At 32.2% G+C, this 24,359-nt stretch overlaps 1 protein-coding gene across 1 annotated transcript; it reads right to left on the bottom strand.

The window, feature by feature from the left end:
* Positions 1-11,678: 11,678 nt before the first annotated feature.
* LOC108333487 (uncharacterized) lies at positions 11,679-16,552 on the bottom strand. Its single transcript, XM_017568950.2, has 8 exons — positions 16,490-16,552; positions 15,227-15,362; positions 14,038-14,202; positions 13,783-13,874; positions 13,424-13,570; positions 13,049-13,353; positions 12,869-12,945; positions 11,679-12,751 (listed from the first exon to the last, which is right to left on the bottom strand). Exons 2-8 carry the CDS (start codon positions 15,305-15,307, stop codon positions 11,954-11,956), a joined length of 1,665 nt encoding a protein of 554 aa, XP_017424439.1. The 5' UTR covers positions 15,308-15,362; positions 16,490-16,552; the 3' UTR covers positions 11,679-11,953.
* Positions 16,553-24,359: the final 7,807 nt, after the last annotated feature.

Genomic DNA, 24,359 nt, shown 5'->3' with positions numbered 1-24,359 from the left:
AAATTATTTTGGTTTGCCTAAATATTGCTTATATTTTATTTGTTTTTGTTCATTTTTAACTTTATTAACTTAATCACGTTTTAAACCCTTTTGGGAATCATGCAAATGAACAATAAAGCATTATTTTCTCTTAGACCATAGTGCAATGGGATTTTTTTTAATAAGTTAATCACAACCATCATACCATAGATTAAAAAGAAAAAAAAGAAAATTGGAGATGAAATGTACTCTCAAAAGTCTTTAGATGTGAGGTTTTTTTTTCTTTTCTCATAATTTTAGGGATAGATTTGAGAGAAAAAAAGAAAAGAAAAATAAGAGTAGAATGAATCTTCTTCCATAAAGATGTTGTGGTACTCCAAATTTTTAATATTTTGTATATGTATAATTATAATATATGATAATTAAATTTGATTCAAAGACAGTTTCTCGTCTGTTTACATCGTAAAAATGATCATGGCAGTCCAAAAGATGAACAAACACAAACACAAAAAAAAGAGTAAGCTAGTTTATCAAATGACACACACAAGCATCGTTTATATTCGTCATTCAATAGTTCAACTATCATCACCAACAATATTCACACACATTTCAATATCTAACTATAGATTGACCATCCAGAAACATGTATTGTTATCAAACCATAGAGGTTCTGCCTTTGAGGTGGAACAACAACGACATCCTCGTCAACAAATCACCCCACTCCAAGGTTAATCATTTCAAGCATCTATGGTTAACAAATAACCAATAGATTAGGGATCTTGTGTTACTCTCCACCACATAAACATCTTTCTCTTCTTGAAACTGGAGGTTATTGAGAGCTCCAGAATAACCGCTAATTACTAGCTTCATATATCAATACATACACTCACACACGTAACCATTACAAAGGAATCCTCCTTGAACTCCTTATAACATCATTCACATGCCATCACACCTTTCAATCATATCATAAAGTATAAAGTACAACATTCTATCATTCACAACTAAGCACAGAAGATAAATCAATGAAATGACCAATGAAATTCATACTCACTCGCCCAACGAGCAATCTTCACTTACTCAGCGAACCAATTTCACTCACTCAGCTAGTGTGAAAACAGAGAAGTCCCACAAACCAGCTAGAAAGTTTGCCAACCCCTGAAACTCACTATCAGAATCCTTATTTACTCGCCCAATGAGCTCTCCTTGCTCGCCCAACCACCCTACATGATTCTACAACCAATATCTGCATAATATGCACCCATCAATACTTCAATACCCATCTTAGGCATAACTACAAACTTTCATCACTTCCATTAGACATTCTAAGACACAATTGACCTATCCAATTGCATAGGACTCAACTTAAACCAAATTTAAAATTGTATGACCATGAGTTTCAACTCAAATTAACTAAAATCCCACTTTAAAGACCAAATTTTAATTTTTAACCATTTAAGCATATAATTGGCCAATTTAAGAGTCTGAACAAGTCCAAAGTGAGTCAATAACAGACCCCAAATTCATTCCTTTACCTTTTACCTTTCAATTCCAAAACTCATCATTCAAAACCTCAAAAATACATTAGAAGTATTTAGCAACCCAACCTTCTTATCTATCAAACATACCTAGCCCATTTACATACTCAATTCCTTCCCAACAAGTCACAATTGATCTACTAAAGATCCCAAACTCTCATTTCTCCCTTTTTATCATTCCTTCTACAAATCACCTATCAACATAATCTCTTTTTGACCAAAATAATCTCTTAACTTTACAATTTCATTTTATTCAACAATTCAACCACAAGTTAACATCATCAACAAGGTATTCTCAAACAAACACATACTTATGCAATACATCAAGCATTCATACAACTAATTTCAAATCAATCAAGAACACAATTATCACCAAGTCATACATCTATAATATAACTAATTCATTTTTTCATTCCAAAAATTCATTAATCATGCTTGTAATTTAATACTCAAATCATAAAACTAGCTTCCTTTACCTTAAAAGGAGTTACCCCAACTATATGCAGTTTGTTGCTCTTGCTTTGAACTCAAGGAACTCTAGAAAAACCTACAAACCACAAGACCATGATCAGAGAAAGTCCTTAGGACCTCTAATCGATAAAGAGATACATAGAAAACTAATCTAACACATGCAAAGAGAACCTCTACACATGAATTTGATCGAAGAATTAAGAAAAAAAGAGCAAAAACTTACTTGCTCAATAAAGAAAAGTGATCGGATAGAAAAGAAGGATTCCTCACCGTGATCACTTAGACACCTCATAATCGTTAAACGAATGATCTAGGCGTTAAAAATTGTAGAGAGAATGCAGAGAGAGATGAGAGAAATGTTTCTACAAATATGGTAAATGTTTTGATAACTAGACGAATTTAGGAGTTTCTATTTATATTATTGAATTATTCAACTTTAAAATACTCAATTTTAAAAACACTTATAAATTTTAATACTCAATTTTCTAAGGTCTTACAAAAATTTTATTAAGAAATTCTTTTCTTTCTTTTTCTCATCTAGATTTACTTATATTTTTGTTTTATTTTGAAAAACTTAAAGTATTTTTTTCTTATTTGATATTAAAATATTAGTATCTTATTTTTTTTATCTCATAAGTCTTTTACATAGTAATATTTTATAAAAAAAAATAATTATTGTGTTTCTTCATAATTTGTTTTTAATTGTGACTTGATTATCATGAATTTTCTTTAATAATTATTTTCTTTAATATTTAATTAGATTTTGATACTTTGTTATTTAGCTTTTTTTTAATAGGTATTTATGAAGAATACAAAAATATATTCATTAGAGTGTGTTTGAATTAGAGACAAATTTGAGACAATGGAAAATGAAAAAAAGAAAAAGTAGAGGGAAAATAGTAAAAAGTAAGAGTGAATCTTCATGCTTTGACGTTCAATACTTTTAAAATTTTGTATATGTATAATAAGAATTTATAAGAATTTATAAGAATTAAATTTGATATATTTTTATTTTTTTTAAAACACGTCATTTATGTTAAATTGATATATACTAAAATATAAAATTAAATATAATACAAAATAAAAAATTTCTTAAGATTTTTTTTATTTTCTTTCTTTTTGCCTCTTGATTTATTTACTATCGTTTTCATCTTTTACTTTTTCAGGTATTAATTTTTTGTTTCTGAAGAAAAAAAATAAAGTTTAAAACAAGTTCGTTATGTTTATTCTCGTAACCTTTTGTTCCATTTAAAAAAAAATATCTCTCTTATTTCATTTAATTCTAAAGTATTAGTTTTATATATTTTTAGTTTATAAGTATTTTGTATAGTAATGTTTTATGAACATAAAAGATAAAATTAATTATTTACTATGTTTTCCCATAATCTGTTTTTATTTGTGACTTGATTATCATAGATTTTTTTTAATAATTACATCATTCAATATCTAATTAGATTTTAATAGTTTATTTTTTAATTTTGAATTTTGTTATAAATAGGTATATCTATGAAAAATAAAATAATAGATTCATTTATTAAAAGTAATAAAAGAGAAATTATGATGAAAAGTGTAACATTCCAAAAATATAGCAATAAACCATATAATCGAATAATTACATTTAATAATATAGCAGGTCAGTCTTAGACTTTACAAGAACGTATGGTCTCGGCCGAACGACCTTACAGAAAGAGTTACTATAATTAAACAATACAAAAGCACGAGTCTGACCGAACGTTTTACAAAAAAACAAATACCGAACGGTCATACATCCAAAGATGGGAAAATGGCGATAGACCACCTTATAACAAAAACTACTTTACTGACCGAACGTCCTAAGGTTTGGTCTTAACTTCAACATCTACCAAATTTTCTTCTTCCAGCGTATCTTCCAACAGTGCGTCCCCTTCTACTCACATCCACACGGATGATCATTGCAACGACAAGACGAACGTACAAAACGAGACACGACAGAAAAACACAGGGTAAGCTTATGTAATTTAATTCATGCATAAACATACATTTCACAAAATCATTCAAACAAGATAATTCATAGTTCGTTCACACAAATCCTAATACTAGACTAACTGTCCGGACTGTATGAAATCTGCGTAGCTACAGGCGTTCGTGCACCCGGGTGATGTAGTAACTGGGATGCCCTCAACAGCTGCCACCCGAGGTTAGCCCTATCTGTCCAAAGTAACCCTAAGGACTAGGACCTCCTGCCGTTCCCACATATGACCTACCCTCCTCTACGTGAAGACGAGTACTCACGGAACATCAGGATGAACAGCCAGCTTAGCTTACCCATAGTCATACTTTACAAGTTTCAATATTCACACATGAGTCATTCCTCCCCGGAACGCTCGTCCATAATCCACAACATTTCCATATCATATTTTCTTCATCTTTCTTTAATTATCATTTCACTTAAACATTTCACACAAAGATTCGTTCGGATACAATTTACGGAACGTTCAACCCTGACTCAGGACGAGACCGAATAATTGGAACGAGACCGAAAAGTCTCCATTTCTAGAAAGGATTTAGACCAAGAAGTTTACTATCGGTTTTAGAAAGAAACCGAGTACAATCATATATTACCAGAAACGAGTAGAACGAACATAGCTTACAAAATGAGTCAATTATATAAACTGACTCTTAAGAGTTTTAACCGAACATCTAAATGACCATGCTCAACACTAAGGCTCTAGGCCGGAACCAATGGACACCGACACTTCAAGATATTCAAAGAACAATACTTAGCGGAATTCCCATGAAGAAACTGAATGCTTATGAAAACTTAGATTACTTCGGTTTAGTATCAAGAAATACGAAATGCTAGTTAAAGACTGAACATTATAGTGAGCGAACCCTAGAGATTTGAACGAACGCTCTTATTATGAAGTTTAGCTTGAGGAGTTAGAACGAGTGCCTGGTGTAAGACCAAACACTTGTTTAGGACGAACACTTGGTATAATACCTAGTGCTACTAAACCTTAAAGAAAGGGTCTTGATAAATATATCAAAATACTATTGAAGTAGTGTTTAAGAATAACTAGAATATACAAATACATACATACATATATATATATATATATATATATATATATATATATATATATATATATATATATATATATATATATATATATATATATATATATATATATATATATATATATATATATATATATATATATATATATATATATATATATACTTAAGCGTATCACGGAATATCGAGACATAACTATGCTTTGGCCGAACGCTCAAACATAGTATTACAACACGAAGACACTCGCCCTTAACTAGGATTCTTCCCAAATGAAAGAATCCAATTCTAACCAAGTTCACTCAGAAAACCAAACGGTCAAAGACCGTTCAGTAACGAACGTACACTTTCTTAGGGGAATTCATATCCGGATCATTTATTTTCCAACTCATTTATTAACATATAGTTCCACAACTTTATATATTCATATCATAATCACATTCATATTTCATACCATTCAAACATAGAGATTTCATATACTTCATACATCATAACATAGCTCAATCATATTCCATTTCCACTCATTAAATAAACGAACGTTCATGTACTACATTTATATCAATCATCATGCATCCAATTCATTCAGTCAACTAACGAACGTTCATACATACAACAACATACTAATTAAATTAAATAAGCTTCCCTTACCTCTAGCGTGAACGAGCGTACTAGATATAGAATGCGGTTTGTCTGACTAAAATCCTTCTACCCACAACGTTCAATCGACTCTTCAAATCAAAACAAACAACAAACCAATTGGTTCAGAAGAAGACTATGAACCCATGCAACCAGAAGTTGGTTTGCATGTGCCAGGGAATGAACGACTAACAGAGAAGAAGACTTACCAGATCAAAACTCGAAACTGAACGGTTCAAACTGAAGCTTGGGACGCCGGGGGTACTTCTACGGTGCCTGAACGGAGATCGGAGTAGAGAAATGGTGAGTTTCGGTAGAGAGAAGGGAAAGCTTTTTAGAGAGAAGAAGGAGAATTTGAGAAAAATCAGATTTTGGAGAAGAAGATGCATGCAGAGAGTGTGACGCGATTTTCAAAAAATTTTGTTTTGTTAAAACCGAACGTTCGCTCTTCTGCTGACACCTGCATTCCACTAACTGATTTCTGATCCTTGCTGCTTGACACCTGGCGTCCGTTCAGAGGGGTTTTGAGTGCGTTTTTAATGAGGTCTGACATTCCCCCTAACTACAAAAATTTTCGTCCTCGAAAATTAAGACTTACCCGAAAATAGGTGAGGATACAAGTCCCTCATGGCATCCTCCACTTCCCACGTAGAGTCCCCAGTCTTCTCGTCCTACATCACTCTCACCAACTTGATAGCTTTCCTCTTTTAGTATTTGGCTGTCTTCAACACGGACTGGTTGCATCTCGAGCGTGCGGTCTTGACGAAGACGAACGTCCTCTAACTCTAGTACATGAGAAGGGTCTGCTATGTACTTCCGAAGTTGAGAAACGTGGAAGACTGGATGAAGGTTGGACAGTTGAGGAGGCAAGGATAACTCGTACGCCACTGGTCCGATTCTCCTTAGGATTTGATAAGGCCCGACGAACTTGGGAGACAGCTTCTTGGGACGAACGGTTCTGCCCACTCCAGTGGTTGGATTTGGTCTTATCTCTAGTCGATGCCAAAGTATAGACATCTCGAGCGTGAGAGTAGAATTAATGGGTGGTTCGATAATGGCCCGACAACGGAAGGAACAAAATGCCCACATAGATCTCGCTAGGAAAGGCTTCGACCATGGCTCTGTACCATATTATGAAAGTGAGTTTTTAAGCCTAACTCAACCCCACAAAACCGGCTTGTAAGGTGAGGTTGCACCCCACTTATATATTATAATTTGGCCTTATCTCTAGTCGATGTGAGACTTCCAACACACCCCCTTCACGTCGAGGTATAGAAAGGCTCCAACCATGGCTCTGATTCCATATTAAGAAGTGGACTTTAAACCTACCTCAACCCCACAAAATCGACTTGTATGGTGAGGTTTGCACCCCACTTATATATATTATAATTAGGTCTTATCTCTAGTTGATGTGGGACTTCCAACACAAAGTTTGCATATTTGAAAAATAGATTTGATCACTAAAGTATTCTATAAATAGAGATCTGGTTGAGCTCAACGAATTATTGTCCATAATTTATCCATCATCATCCATCACTCATCATTGTTGTACCATTCAGTTTTATATTATGTCTTGTGTTGTCTTATACATTGAAGACTAAATCTTCTAGGTTTGTTTAATTAACTATGTTTCTTAATGTCTTGCACATGGAAGGCTAAGTCTACATGTGTATCATTCAATGGACTTTTCTATTATGTATTGTTTGATGGACTCATCTAATATGTACAAACAGTAGTCATCTACTCTGAAGACACTAGTCGTCTAATGTGTTTGACTCGTTGGATCATTTGCTAAGTTGGGTTTTTTTCAAACAAATGTTATTATTAAAATTTATATTTTGAGGACTTAGTGACACTAGAATACATTGTTATTACACTTAATTTTTTGCAAAGTGAATATGATTTCGATCCCATAAATCTCTGCAAAGGAAATTTGTCAATGTGGATCGTTATCGTTTGCTAAAAGTTTAAAACTCTACACTTGAAGTTCTTACCTTGGTTTGATTAACTCAAATACTAAAGTTTGTGTCTTTGAGAAACATATTTGATCATCAAAGTCTACTACAAAAAGAGGTTTAGTAGAGCTCAAAGAATCATCACCCACCAATATCCATCATTACCTTTCATCACCATTGCACCATTAAGTTTTTATATTACGTTTTGTCTTCCACATGGAATGCTAAATCTTCTATGTTGATTCTTATGTAGTTTTATGGTTAACTTTGAAGTTATGTGCAATTAAATACAAGAAAAAAATTGTTATTACCTACGATCAAAATTTGTCGGTAAAAGTCAAAATTCGTAGATAAGAAAATATTATCTACATATTACCTACGGACAAAAACTGTTAACTAAAATATTCATAGATAACGTTATATATAAATTTATATGTAGGTAATTACATACGAAAATATTTGTGGATAAATTACATATGGATTTATCCGTCTGTAATTACATACGGATAAATTTGTATGTAATTACTTATGGATAAATCCATATGTAATATTATTGTCAATTTTGACGAAAACAGATTGCTTGTTTGTTTAATTATACACCTAACAGAGATCACAAGACTATAAAATAGGCTTGACATTTTCACAAGGTTTGTTTGAGTTGTAATTGGGATTCATTTGTTCAAATGTTTGAATTGTCCAATTTTGACTACTTTTCTCATCTATTTACTATAGGCTTAATTAGCTCTCATTTTTTCCTACCTTTTAATAATTCTTTTTTTTCATTTTCTCTTAGTCTCCTCTCACTTGTTGAGGTGAGAGAGGAAAAATAATTTTCTTCTGAGGTGTGAGAGGACAATTAATTTTCTTCTTTTGTGTGAAACATATTTTGTTAGCAAAGCCATCATAAATAGATTTTCAATCATATTGTCATGGCATACATTAGTGCAGAAAAGGCTTTTAACGTTTGTTATTTATGGTTTTTAACGTCTGATCCTGTATCTACGTCTTATTGGAAGACGTTAATGTAGACATCAGATAGTACAGATCAGACGTCTATATAGACGTCGGATAGTACAGATCAGACGTTTATAAAGACATCTAACTATGGGCAGTCGACGTTTAATGTCCTGCACGAATCTTGCCTCTGTAATCCATTAGACGTCTGCATGTACACCGTTCAAAAACATTGAGGAGGGAAACAGAGGATTGCACCATTTAAAAACGCAAGAATCGCCTGCCAAAAATGCTCAAAATCGTCAGCCAAGGACACGCGCAAAATTGCACCAAAACGCAACGAAGACGCATTATAATTGGTTCAAATGGAAGATAATTCATCAAAGAGTAATGTAATTAGAGTAAAACTAATTTTAAACGGTGCAAAAGAGAGAAAACGAACCTCAAAAGCTTTGGCCGTGGAGAGAAAACGTGAGGAAGATGATGAACACTAAGTGAGCATAACTACTACCTCGCGTTTGCGATTTTGGTAATAGCAGACGTTTAGAAGCCGGGTCCCCTCCTAGCCGATGTCTAAAGGGTTTAAAATATAATTTTAGTGGACACATTTGGCGTCCGGGTTAGGAGGGGCCGACGTCTAAATAAGACTTTAAACGTCGGTGTGGCGGGATCGGACGTTTAAATGGTAGCTTTTGGAATTTTGACTACCTCATTGGCATCCAGTGGTTGGTCCCGACATTTAAATAGGTCTTAGACGTCGGGTATCCTGAACCCGAACGTTTAAAGCCAATTAAAATATTAATATTTTTATTCATTCGTCTATTTTTGGCGTCCAATTGCAAGGGCCGACGTGTATTATTCTTTAGACGTTGGGGACCCCCCAGCCGACGTCTAAATAGTGATTTTAATTACAGCAATGTCACACGTCATTTTTTACGTTGGATATTCGGTAACCAGACATATATAGAATGACGTTAAAGGTCTTTTCTTCACTAGTGATAACATCATGGTAACTAAGCATGTAAACTTTCATCTTGACATTTCATAGGAAGATAGGTATACTTACTTGATTATTGACTATTATCTCTCTCTTATTTCTAATCGAATAAAAGTTTTAAAATTTTGGGTGGGTTGTAGTATTTAAGGCTACTTTTTCCATTATTCTTAAACTACAACCATTACAACAAAGGCCAGTATTCACGGTAAGGAAACAAATATTTTCAAAATTTTTACATCTCGTGTGAAATAGATTTTTTCTTTGTGATCGTTCTAACTTATGAGATTGACTTTCAAGAAGCTTTTTTACTATCAATAAGTTTTCATTACAAGAATTTTTTGTATTTACTAATAGAATATTGTTGATGGAAGAATTTTTTGTATATACTAATTGTTTCGGTTGAATTGGTCCGAGGGTCGGTCGTCCTTCCTTGCTCTCTTTTGATCTTCAATCCTCTCCGAGAACGCGATCCACTCCAATGGGTTGTTGACCTGCAGAAGACACTCCGACGCTCAAGTCAGATATGTTTCATAAAAAGGTCATTATTTTATTAGGATAATAAAAAGATGATTGTACTTGACATCAGTTGTATTATTTATAGAGTTTGTGGCAGTCAAGTCCATTGATTAGTTATCAGTATACTTTTAGGGAATCAAACTCAATAATCAATAATTAATACCGTATATTTGTAAAGCGTAAGATAATCTGACCTATTAATACCTGATAATTGTTCATGAATGACCATTAACTCCGATCAGTATATTTCATTTAGTACACTAATAAAATATTATTGATAGATTATGATTCATTCATAAAGTGTATATGTACCAAAAAAAAAAAATCAATGAACACAAAATGGTTAACAAGAGTGATATTACTAACGATATCCGTCAATAAAATGATTTTAAGTTATATTTCACAATCAATATTTTATTTTGGGATTATCCATAAGTAATGACCATCATAAGTAATTGAAATGAAGTAAATCATCTAAATAATAAAAATAATTACAACCATATTTAACAAAAATACTCACTTGAACACACCGGGAAGCACAATGACAACAAAAAAGATTTCTTGTTTTACTGTGTGTATCTTTAAATTTCTATTTCGTTTGACAATATTGCTCTCCGGTTATCCTCTTCTTGAATTCTCTGTTTTATTTCAATAATTGATGTTATGTATAATTGGTTATAGTGAAACAAAAATTGTGTTTTCATAATTAACAAATGATGATATGAGTTACATTTGTTTATTTATTTTAGAAGATCAATTATTACTTGTATGAGTTCAAATAAATATTGATTTAAAAATTTATCCTATTTTAGAAACCATACGTTGAAAAGAATAAAATATAATATATTGAGTTGAAAACTTTATGTTTTTGAATGAAATACTTATCATATTTCTTATGGACAAAAGTGTAATACTTACATACTAACATAAAAAACAATTAAATATTACCGCTTTTTTTTTTACTTTTAATAAATTTATTTATAAGAGAAAAAATATAATGTGTAGCACCACTAATTATGATCGTTACAGTTTTCATAATATTGATAATAATAAAAACTATACTTACGACTATTTTTATCAAAACTATACTTTTGCATCCTATAGTTAAGAAATGGTACAATATTTTGAATTTTGAGAGTATTGGTTAAGTTGGAACAACACTGACTTGTTTGATGGTTGCACTTAATATATCTGTATAATTCGTATATATGCGAGTTTGGAGTTTATTATTATTAGATTTTGTTTATACTTAAACTGGTGTTGATATGATTCTTATATCTATCGCTGATATTTTAATTTGACTTTTTTGTGGTTCTCAAATTCTGACATATATGAGTAATCAATAATATTTATTTTTCCTAAAACTATTTCAATGCATATAATTACTTGATAATAGAATCAAAATATACGTAATTTATAAAAATTGTTGTTAACTTTTTCAATCACTTAGTTCAGCATGATTATCGTTATAAACTGGGGAAAATATCTGCTAATTCAAGAAAGTGACCAGCAGATCTATTTCTGCTAGATAATTGAATCAACAAAAAATGCATCACCATGAAGAAACCAACCATTATTAATCCAATAATTAGTCACTATTGTAATTGAAACAACTACCACGCAATTAGAAATAGAAATAGATTAAAGTAACTATGAGTTGAACTAAGGCTGCGGTTGCTATAATTTGTACCAAATATAGCCTGCACACCTTCCAAATGTTTGGGAAACTAAAGAACAAAGAGACACTTAGGAAATTGAAGTCAGAACCTTCTCATATTAAACATGCAATTCTCAGGTGAAGGTGCAGATCAGGTTTTTGTGAAAAGAACCTTTACCACCTTCTTCAATACGAATTTCACTTTCTGTTGTCAGCGTCATGATGACCAGCATTTTCGTTGAGCCTCAAGTTATTCGGAAGAGGGATTTGACCGCCAAACAGCAACTGAGGCCGAGCTTCAGTTCCAACATTGGCTGGAGAAGAAACTGTTGTTTCACTGAGAGATGAGGGTGGAATTTGTGGTGTCTGAACACTGGTAGGCCTAAAGTTTTGAGCCAGAAGTTGTGCATTCATTGTGTTGAAGTTGGGATTCAGTTCCCTTGGACGAGCACCAGCCAAGGAATGAAAAGCTCCCGTTGAAGACCCTTGAAAGTAAGGACCAAAGCTACCATTTGAGGATGGCTTGATCCTTCCCCAGTTGAGAGCTTGATTACCCTCATGAATTTGAAAGGGAGGAATGCCAAGTCTAGGGCTAGGCCTATGAATTGGAAATTTTGCACTTGGAAACTGAACTGTGGGGAGCTTAACGGTTGAGTGAAATCCATTTCCATGTGATGCATCAAGTGTTGATCTGTCAGCTGTCACTGGACGCATGAAGCTGTTTGGTAGATATGGTAACATTTTAGAAGCTACCATTTCCCACTTTTCAGCTAATTCTCTAGCAGTTTTGTTCCTTATAATTTGCAAATCTGGATCTTCAAATTTGACATTCCAGTTACCTAGACCATACTTTTTAACAAAACTCAATAAAGCCTCAAGTTCCAATTCAGACCAATCATCATCAATGTCTTTGTAATTTAGAAACCCTGAATGTGCCCTTGAGTTTCTATAGCCAATATTTCCAGAATTGGGTGCAGAAGCTAGAGCTAAACCATTCTGACAAAAAAACATGAGTTTGGTCTAGTTAGCAAGGTGAGGAAAGGTTTCCATCAAAGCTACAATGAGAAGTAATCTTTGTAAAGAAACTAAAAATAGGTGTAGAAATCATAGTACCGCTGAATTGGATGAAGAGTTGAAAGTATTTTTTGCCTGAGTAGTACAATCCAATGGAGATGATCGAATATTTACATCTAGAAAGGAAAAATCCGCTTAGTTATAGCCCAGTTTTAAGGTGATATCACAGTCTGTATTTGATTTTGTTTTGTATCAAATGTCAATGTTTTGATTCCTTACCTTTCCAAGATGCAGCAGCATTCATTGCAGCAAGTTTACTGCGCATAATTGTCTCAAAGTCGAAGAGATTATTCATTGCTGGTCCTGAACATTTAGGGGTTGTGTTCATCAATACCTTCTCTTTCCCTTTTGTAGTTTGCATAGGTGCAGCTGATCCTAAACTTTTATGGACTGTGTTCATCGAAGTAACTTTTTCTTTCCCTTTAGTAATTTGTCTCGGTGAAGCTAAACCTGAACTTCCAAAGGGCTCCTTCTGTGTGTTCATCGAAGATAGTTTTTTCCCCCCTCTTATAGGAAGCTTCTCACTGCTTCAACATATTTTACCTTGAAGGCAACGTTACACAAACAAAACAAACACTTAGGTAGTGGACTTACCGTTTCCTCGTTTTGTTGGTGTCTTCACCAGCACACGCTGTTTCTGTTCGACACATTTCAGTTGCATGTGGTTGAATTTGTAACAAAGGGTTTATAAGATTTTCAGCATTAGTTGATATGTTTCTTTTCTCCTCTGAGTTGGTATCCCTATTGATTGATTACATGGAATAACACACTTTACTAACATGATTTTCAAACACAAGTGTCTCAAACAGCCTAAGTAGATGGTAAAAGTTCTTGACATGGCTAAATAAGAACATAGTCCGACATAAATTATTAACGAAAACAAATATATAATAAAAAATATAACACACTAAATAAATCAAGCTACATATTATTAAAAGAAGGGAAAGTAGTACCTAAGCAGCATAGGTTCCGAAATCTTGTTTCCTTCGACAGTTCCTCTTTTTTTACCAACTTCACTTTTGTCTAATTCAGTTGGTTCATTGGGCTTGCGATTGTGGAGCATAAAAATCATTATATAGCTTAGCAGTCACAAATATTAATCATGGAATATATATATAAACATTTCATGATACTTAGTAAGTATAACTTGCGATCAAAACTCTAAGCATAGGAAAGATGGTTATACAAATTTCATACTAAAAGCATACCTCGTCAACTGAGGTGAAATTCAAGGACTCTGGCTTAACAGCTTCATGTTCAGACAATTTTAATTTCTTTTTGTCTTTTGAGGAGGATTTTTTCTGCTTCTTTTTTCTCTTCAATTTCTCTTTTGGCTTTGAAAGATCTTCATGGTTAGATCCATCAGGAATAGGCTTCAAATGAAACAAATAAAAGCAAGTGTACATTTCAATAAATCAAACTAATTTTTTCCCATAACAAAGCATTTCAAGTAATCATATATATATATACACACACACTTAATTATAGTAACCTTTCTAAAACATAGGGTTATTTGAACAGATATATTGATTAAAGTGGTTGATATGAATGGAAATGAAGGGTAGCTGAAATTTACATGTTTGGTGAAAAATTACTATTGCTGATGGAATTATTTATATGCAACCCAAAGAGTTCTCATTATCATTATTCTCATGGAAAAAATCAGTTAAAATAGAAAACCATTTCGATCTTGAGCATAATTACGAGGGAGAACGTAACACTAGTGATCAAAGGGTTTATATTAAGGCATAACATTATCATAACTGTAAGTTTGATTATAACTGTGACAAGTCATGTAGTCCCACTTTTATGTGGCCACTAATTATCAAAATAATAACCGGGCCTCTGTGAATATGAAATTTTTCAAAAAATATATATTAAAGCAAGGTATATAAATGCATAAGTTAAGTAATTGAAGAACATAAAATAATTACAAAATAAATGTTTTTTTTGTTAGGTAAGAAAATAAAAAGTTGAGTTAATATATATTTAAAGAGACATTATTTTTATACAACTACTAAATGTTGCAGAAGTTGTTTATATATATGGACTATTTAGGGTATTGAATGCTTATGTAATAATTAAGGGTTAATTATTCTATCATAAATGGCGCATCATGTAGCTAATTTATCAAAGGAAGAAATCGAAGTCATTACGAAAAATTGATACGTAGGAGTTATCAAAACTTCTTCGTCAAGACAAAATGTGATGTTAATTATTTCATGTGAAACACAAGATTGGGGATACATACACTAAGTTATTTAAGTATGAAGATAGAGCAAAAGTTGGTGAGTATAAAATTGAATGAGAATTTTCTAATTACGGGAAAATACTAAGTTAATGTGTATTAAGGGAAAGATAATTATTATAAATATCAAAAGGAAAAAAGAAGCTTACAGCATTCTCCCCTGGAGCATGCTCTACCTTGTCTGAATTGCAATCAACACTGATCTTGCTAGCTTCTGATTTTGAAGACATTCTTCAACAAGATTTTCCTCTTATTAAACTCGGAAGAAGATTTTTCACTGTTTTTCTACAAATGAAATAATGAGAACAAAGTGTATGTGTTAGAGTAATCATGTCACTGGAAGATCACCAAATCAGACCTCTGAATAAAAAACAAGAGTACATATAACTATTAGTAATATTAATAACATGTGAGTACATGTGTAAAAATTCCAATTTACGTTTAATTAAAGAAAAAAAAAAGAGCCAAATTAAAACTTGAATTTAGGGCTAAAAGATTCAATCGATTTAGGGTTTCAAATCTCTCTAAAGCTTATATATGACTAATTCGCTCCACGTTGAAATGTGTTATTAAGTTTCTTATTGTCAGTAAAGAAATATATAAATATGAGAGATGAAAAAAAAAATATCAAAAAATATATCCAACATTGGTTAAAAAGAGTTTTTCTTTTATGGATCGTTAAATTTAATATATAAGTAATATTTAGTTAATATAATAACTAATATTTAGTTAATATAATAATTAATACTTATATTGATGATTATATAAGTAACCATTGAGTATTTAAGTTTATATTCACAAAAAAAACACTACCATGATTCCTGATGTAAGTAAAATGGTACTTCTGTAATAATAAAAAGTTGAAATTGAGATAAACACATCAGTTACAGTAAAAGAATGGATGGGTAAAAGAAGCTGTCAGTAAAAATTTTAATGGCCCACATAATCAAATCTTGACTAAATAAAAATCATCAAAATTACACATTAATTATAGTCGCAAAATCTATCAAAGAAGCTAAATTTACATGAGTAGTTTAACCCATCAAAGGTAACTATAACATTTTCACAAAGTAAAAATTAGAAGGTGGTGCGTCTCTCTCTCTTCCTCTCTCTCTCTCTATATATATATATATGTGGATGAAAATATAACTCTATTCAAATTTAACTAGTAGAGATCTGACAGATCTTCCAAAAAGATGTATTGATAAAGAGTGAAGGTTGAAAAGTAGTGAAAAAAATTGGTTACCGTGAATCAAAAAGACTGAGTATTCTAAAAAAACTTGAGAAAAAAATTGATGATGCATGGAATGGGAAAGAAAAGAAAAAGATAAACTGTGAAGGAGAATTAAAGAACATTAAAGAATGAAAGATGGTGATGTTGGTGGGTGAAGCATGAAAAATGAAGAGCTAACCTTGAATAGTGATGGCTAAGGTGGTAAAGAAAGGAAAGAAAAGAAAAGAAAGGAGTGATAATTATGAAAGAGGGAAATAGAGGGTGTGAGATTTAAAGGGGTGAAGTGCATGCATATGATGAGAATGAAACATCAAAATTAGCGAAGTGCTAAGGTGGTAACTGGCATGAAGCGCGTTCACACTTGTTTTTTCCTGAGAGCCATTTCAGTTCTTAGCTGGAATTTTGTTCTAAAGGGAACGTTAAAGTGTAGCATATTAGGGATCTGCCTTGTTTAACTTGAGAAAATGACAAAAACAATGAACTCATAAACGTTTTTAACTTCAATCAACTGTATTTCTTTTATTATCTCATTAATGTCTTTCTCTCTAAATTAATTCTTTTCTCTAGCCCATTAAACCGTATATATTTTTAATGTGGATAATTATGAGCTTTTGTTTCCACATAAGATTGCTATCCCCACACACACATAATTAACATATATATTAATTACACCTTTATTTTTATTTTTTATTTTTGTGTAAAACGGGTCCATGCTTCTTAAATAATTATTTGAATAGGGAGGCCTTGATACGTCAACGTGACAAATGTATTCATATTTGATACGCCTAAGTGTCATTAAATTTTAAAATTGTATATTGTGATGATATGAAAATTCAACAAAGATGGACCTCACACACGTAAAATGAATGTTAAAAATCAAAATTATGTTAAGTATTATTATTGTAATTATTTTTAATAAGTTCACAATATAATATCTTTATGTAACATATGGGCTTTTTTTTTCAAAATAATGTTTTCTTTTAGCTTTTAGGTATTTCGTTTTTAAGTTTTTCTCAAAATCTAAATTTGGGTTAGGATAAATTCGTGGGAATGTGAAGTTTGGATTACAAAGGAAAAATATTATTTTTCTTGTTCGAAAATGATAATAAGTAAAGAATTTTTTTATTCAGTTTAATGTATTTTATTTTCTACTCACCAATGAATGAAAAACAAGGTAGAATATGTTAAAGTAACGGGTATTTTTCTATATTATCGTTGTGCATAATAAATGTATGAGTAAGTTTATAATAATGATGTAATTACTTAATTTTAATTACTCATTTTTAACTTTAAAAACCACAATTTTCTTTTATCTCTTGCTCTATTACATCTTACTTTCTTTCCTCACACTTTATTTCATCTGCCTTTCCTCTGTAAGGTTATATTTATGATAGTAAAAGAAAATAGAATTATTTCTTTTTGGGAATTAATTTTTTTATTTTTTTATTGATATTTTATAATATATAGTGTAACAAAAAATTTTAAAATTTAATAAAATAAGAAATTATAGATGAGTATTATATAAATAACAAGATAACGTTATATCAAAAAATTTAACATCTCTGATACCTTAATGTTTATAAATAAAAAAACAATATTATGTTGGCAATATATGTTTTTGGAAAATATGTACAATAGAAGAATATTCTAGAAATATTTATACAAATTTTGTTTCGTAGCTGAATCATTTTTCTCCTATAGAATTTGACTACATTTCCATTTACACAGATAATATTCTCTGCAAATTTTTCATGTAAACAACGATAAACTTATAAATATTGTCGCTTAAAACGCAATTGGGATAGAAAAAGAATGAAAAGTTATATATCTTTGAAAATAATATAGATTTTCTAAAAGAAAATTATTTAGCTTATATTTAGCATTTCCACCTTATTCGAAATGATGTTATAATTCAATTGGCATTCAACATTAGAAGACCATTTAATACACTTGGAAGTACACATTAATTTATATTAAATAATAATATTGTTGTTTTCTGAAGTAACATTTATTTTATTACACAAAAATATGCTTTAACGTATCAAAACTTTTAATGAGTAGAATTAAATATATATATATATATATATATATATATATGGGCATGCCTGTTTTTCAGTTGGTACATTTTAGTAATGTGTACCGGATTTTAGTGGACAAAAATACCCTTATATATCATGGATTCTAAGTTTTAAAGTTAAGGGTATTTTAATAATTTTCATTCTAGAAACTTAAACAAAAAAACCTGAAACCCTTACTCACCTCTCTCATTCCTCTCAATCATTTTTCTTTCATCTCTCTCACTTCAACCTTTTCTCTATCATTCCTACTATAGCTCCAATTGAAAAAAATCAGAAACAATTGCCTTTAAACAATTTGTCTTTGTAAAGAGTTGAGTCATTGACATATTCACCTTCAGGCAAATGTTCATTCAAGATCTCTTCAATTTCACCATCTTCACTAACCTCTCTAATTTCATCATTTGCATATGTTGAATCATCATCTCTAAAAAAACCCTCCAGGCCAATTACCAATTCTTTTGGATGTCATTATGCTTGTGAAAATTAGATAAAATTATATACAACAAAAATTATAAAATGAAAACTCATTATAAAGTCATTTTTTTGTAAGAAATTGTTTAACAATGAGTGTTTCTGATTTTTTTTCCAGGCCAATTACCATGTCATTATGCTTGTGAAAATTAGATAAAATTAGATAAGACAAAAATTATAAAATAAAAACTCATTATAAAATCATTTTCTGTAAGAAATGGTTTAATAGCGAGTATTTCTGATTTTTTTTCAGTTCAATTACCAATTCCTTTATGCTTGTGAAAATTGGATAAAATTAGATAAGACAAAAATTATAAGATGAAAATTCATTATAAAATCATTTTTTTGTAAGAATGTTTAACGGCAAGTGTTTTTTATTTTTTTCAATTGAGACTACAATAGGGATGACAGAGAAAAGATTGGAGTGAGAAAGATGAAAGAGAAAGGGTTGAGAGGAATGAGAGAGGTGAGTAAGGGTTTGGAGGTTTCTTTTATTGTTTAGTTTTGAGAATGAAAATTATTAAAATATCCTTAACCTTAAAATTTAGAATCCATGATATATAAACATATTTTTGTCTACTAAAATGTATCCATATATATATATATATATATATATATATATATATATATATATATATATATATATATATATATATATATAATATTTACAAATAAAAAATAGTGCTTTTTATTTATTATTTTAATTTATTTTTAAATATTAAACTTATTAAATAGTATTTTACATAATAAAAATTTGATATAATATAACTCAAAAGTTGCATAATTGCTTTGTTTAAGATATATATCTTTGCGTAATTTATTTTAATAAGAAATATTATTTAAAACTTACAAAAGCTAACATTTAAATATTTTTATATTAAATGTCAATAATTAAATTTTACGTTTAATTGCAATTTTTACGTTTCAAAATTTAAACACAAATTTCTATGAAATTACGAATATTATATACTAACAAAAAAATTTAAATTTTTAATTTTAGTTTTTGCTAATCAGATTAAGACTTATCTAAAGAACGTTAAATCACATCATTGTCATTAAAGAGGTAAAAAAAAACATGTTAACTCCTCAAGGGTTAAATCAAATAAAAAGAAATTTCCGGTGACTAGTATATAGAGATGATGGTAAAAGAGTTTATACAGTTTGGTATATGTGCTAAATCTATAATGGATATTAAATTAATCTTTTGTTGGTGGAGTAAGTATGATTATCATGTTTAGAGTTGTTAAAATAAGTTTAAATTTATAAGTGAATTTCCTTTACCGTAAAGTCAGATTGGTTAAGAAAAATATAGTTAATTTTTTAAATTTAAAGTTTACTTACTCAATAAGTCACGTTAAAAATTAGATTAACATATAATTTATCAACAATAATTTTTATAATTTTTTAATTATTTATTCTTTAATTTTATTATAATTGTTTATTACTTTTAAATATAGATTAACGGTTTATTATTTTTTAAATAATCAAATATTAAGTTCAAAGTATTTGAATGGTTTTATTTGTTTGTTAAATTATATAGGTTGATATTTTGATTTTATTGTTATCTTTATAATGTCAGTCTTTAAATGTGGTTAATGCATAATAAAATAAGTGAACATTTTACTAATAGTGTTATAAATTAATGATTTAATTCAATTCACCTTAATTAAATTGTAATAAATATATAAAATTAAGTTGAAAGGATAAAACATGATTAAGTGAGTTAATTCATCTAATTTACCAATTCATAATCGTGTCAGATTATCAAATTGTAAACTTAGTAGAATGTTAATCGAGTTGGGTTGACTCTCATTTTTAACTTAATCATGATAATCCAACCTATGTGAATCAATATTGTTGCTAAAATTAATATTTAATTTGTAAAATCCTAAAAAAATTGTCACGATCTCGTATGATTATGGCATAGTGTGACATCCCAAAAATACAGCCAAAACTATAAATTTAGAAAATCACATTTAATAATATTTCAAATAGTTTTCCACTAGAAATTTGAAAATTTTAAAACTTTCAAACGAACGAACACTTAAGGACGAACGTCCTTGAGTACAATTCAATAGCTAAGGACGAGCGCGCAAAGCCAAACGTCCACACAAGAGTTTACAAAATAAAACCGAACGTACGAGAAAACTGACCGAGCGGTTTACACAAGACAAATACCGAACGATCGAAATCAACTTAAACGAATACAAGGGATGGTCGAACGACCACTCAATTCAACAACTATACTACTGGCCGAGCGGTCTCACTGCTCGGTCTTCACTTCCACATCTACCAAATTCTCTTCTTCCAGTAACTCTTCCAAACGCTCGCCTCCCTCTGCTCACATCCACACGGATGATCATTGCAATGACAAGACGGACGTACAAGAACAAAGGACAACACAAGGAAAACGAAAGGGTAAGCTTACGTAATTTAACTCATGCATCAACATATAATTTCCAGCAAACAATTCATTTCACACATACATATCAACATACGCATTCATCATACATCACATAATTTAACGTACGTAAAAATAAAACTCAACACGACTGACTGTCCGGACTGTATGAAATCTGCGTAGTTACAGGCGTTCACGCACCCGGGTGGTGTGGTAACTGGCATCCTCATCAGCTGCCACCCGAGGTTAGTCCGTTCTTACGTCGCCCATGTTAACTTGTGGACTAAGGACCTCCTGCCGTTCCCACGCATGACGTGCGTCCTCTACTTGAGAACGAGCACTCACGGAACATCAGGATGAACAGCCAACATTAACTATCCACAGTCATACTTTACAACTTTCAACATTCAACCATGAGTCGTTCCTGCCTGGAACACTCGTTCAATATTCATAACTTTCATATCATCTCAAATACTGTTCATCATTCATTATTCATCAATCCATAATCATTTTCATCATTCATAACAAAATCACCAAAAGCCGAACGTTTTGTCCCCAAAGACCGAGGACGAACGCTGTAAGTGAGACCAAAAGGACGCTCGTTCGAATCAAAGAACGAACGGTTTAAGTTCAGAAATGTCCAAGTCTAATACTGTTCATTGGACGAACGCTATTTAGTGGGAAAAGAGAACGAGCGCTCAAAACGATACAGAGCACTATTCGGACGAACGCTCAATTCAAAGCCGAGCACTATTAGGACGAACGCTCAGTTGGAGACCGAGCACTATTTGGACGAACGCTCAGTTGGAGACCGAGCACTCATTTATAACGAACGCTCGGTATGAAACCGAACGACAATTTGAGCGTACGTTCAGTGTAAGACCGAACGCCTTCCAGTACAATCGTCCGGTGTAAGACCGAACGCTATTCTAGGCGAACGTCTGGTGTAAGACCGAACGTCCAGTAACTCAGATTGATAAATCTTGAAAATAAACTAAGAGAAGTTTGGAGAAGTAATACGAACGGGAATATGCACTGCTACGTATATATATACAAGTACAAAAAAAAGAGAAGTTTATCAGACGTACAACATTTCTACAGTGCCAAACCGAACGCTCAAACAGAGCATTCTAGGGTGAGGACGCTCGTCCTCAACCAGGGAATTTATCATGTTGGCCAACAAACACCGAACGGTCAGAGACCGTCTCAGTAACGAACGTAAAATATCATGGGAATTAAAAAGAGAAGATCAAAACAGTGCTTGGCCGAACGCTCAAGCATGGCAATTTAGGACGAGGACGTTTGTCCTCAAACAGGGATTTATTAAAATGACAGGATCAACATTTCAAACCTTTTATTAGGGGAAAACCGAACGGTAAATGACTGTTCAGTACGAACGACATGTTCATAAAGTCCTCTCACAATTCATTTTTCATTTCCAGTTCATTTCTCATAGTTCCACTCGTTCACAAAGAAAATCTCATTTTTCATACGACTCATATCATGTACTTTCATATATTTCATTTCATCCAAGCAACGAACGTTCATGCATCTAAATCACATCCAAATCAACATATAATATTCTCATACATTCAAAATAACGAACGTTCATACAAATAAGTCATAGCAACATCATACAAAGAAATAACTAACGTTCATACCATCATTTATATCATTCATCATGCAGTACTACCATACAGTAAAATAACGAGCGTTCACACATGACATGCCTCAAAACAGTTAAATTAAGTAAGCTTCCCTTACCTGGAAATGACCGAACGCTCACAGACGTACAAAGACACTCTCCACTACGTTTCCCTTTCCCACGCTCGTAAACGCTCGTTAACCAAACTACAATGAACGAGCCCCAACCAAATCAGATCTAATCAATTCTACGAAGGGCAACGTACGTACACAAAACTGGTTTCGTATACCAGTAAGACGAACGACCGAGAGGGAGAACGAACTTACCAGTTCAGTTTCTCCAGACGAACGTTTCCTCTGGAATCTTTGACGCCGAGCGTCCCTCAACGGTGCAGGAATGCTAAACGGAGGAGGATAGCGGTGGTTCTTAGAGAGAAGGTGCAGAGGAGAATGAAGATAGAAGGTTCAGAGATCCAGGAAAGAGGGTGAACAGGGAGAATACTCAGAATTAAAACTGAGAGGCGCGTGTAAAGGGAGTGGGAATATTCCCGCCCTACTCAGCAGGACGTACGTTCCCACTCGGCCAGCACACGTCCGCACTCGCCAGCGCACGTCCGCACTCGCCAGCGCACTCCACCACGCCTCTGACAGCCCATGCCGGACGGTCGACCACTGCACTGTTGCCACGCGTCTTCCACCACCGTCGACGCACGTTCAGGCTGACACACTGTTCTCCACTACGCCGGACGCACGTTCTCTCTGACTGTAGATGCCGGACGTCCACTCTCAGGGAGACACGTGTAATCCACTACACCGGACGCACGTTCCCACTGTGCTCTGACTCAGTTGGGCGTGCGACAGCTGGCGTTCGGCAGAGGGTGTCGGGCACTGTTTGTCGGCCATGTGTACTGCTGAGGTGGCGCGCTCTCCTGCTGCCACATGGACGCCACGTGGACACACGTTTTTCGAGGCCTGACACATAGCATTATTGTGAGGATCGTCAAACGAAATTGTAAGACTTTTTATATATTTTCTGGTACACTACATGTTCACTTTCTTAAATCTAAATCTAGTTAAAAGTTAATACAATTAAAATTCTCATTGTAAGGTATGTTATCAACTACAACACTAATTAATTAAAATTAACCTTTCTTTTACAATTGCAAAAACAACTTGTTCACTTTCTCGATGAATGAGATGTTAATTAAAACAAGATCCAAATCCAATTAAAAAATTATATATATATTGTTTCGGTTGAATTTGGTCATCTTTTCTTACTCTGCTCTCTTTCGATCATTCAATCCTCTTCGAGAACGCAATTTACTCCGATGGGTTGTTGACCTGCAAAAGACACTCTGACGCTTGAGTCAGATATGTTTTATAAAGAAGTTTCTATTTTATTAGAATAGATTGACCTGGACATCAATGGTATATTTATACTTGTGACAGCCAAC

This window comes from Vigna angularis, chromosome 11, assembly GCF_016808095.1.
Source record: "Vigna angularis cultivar LongXiaoDou No.4 chromosome 11, ASM1680809v1, whole genome shotgun sequence".
In the NCBI taxonomy this organism is placed as follows: Eukaryota; Viridiplantae; Streptophyta; class Magnoliopsida; order Fabales; family Fabaceae; genus Vigna; species Vigna angularis.
Note: the sequence above shows the minus strand (reverse complement) of the source record. Positions and strands in the feature narration are given on the sequence as shown.

Excerpts from the sequence above, each read along its gene's own strand:
- LOC108333487 (XM_017568950.2), bottom strand. The coding sequence starts at position 15,307 with ATGTCTTCAAAATCAGAAGCTAGCAAGATCAGTGTTGATTGCAATTCA. Across the intron at positions 13,875-14,037 it reads ATTTCACCTCAGTTGACGAG|CCCAATGAACCAACTGAATT; the intron begins GTATGCTTTTAG and ends CACAATCGCAAG. Across the intron at positions 12,946-13,048 it reads TGCTGCTGCATCTTGGAAAG|ATGTAAATATTCGATCATCT; the intron begins GTAAGGAATCAA and ends TTTCCTTTCTAG.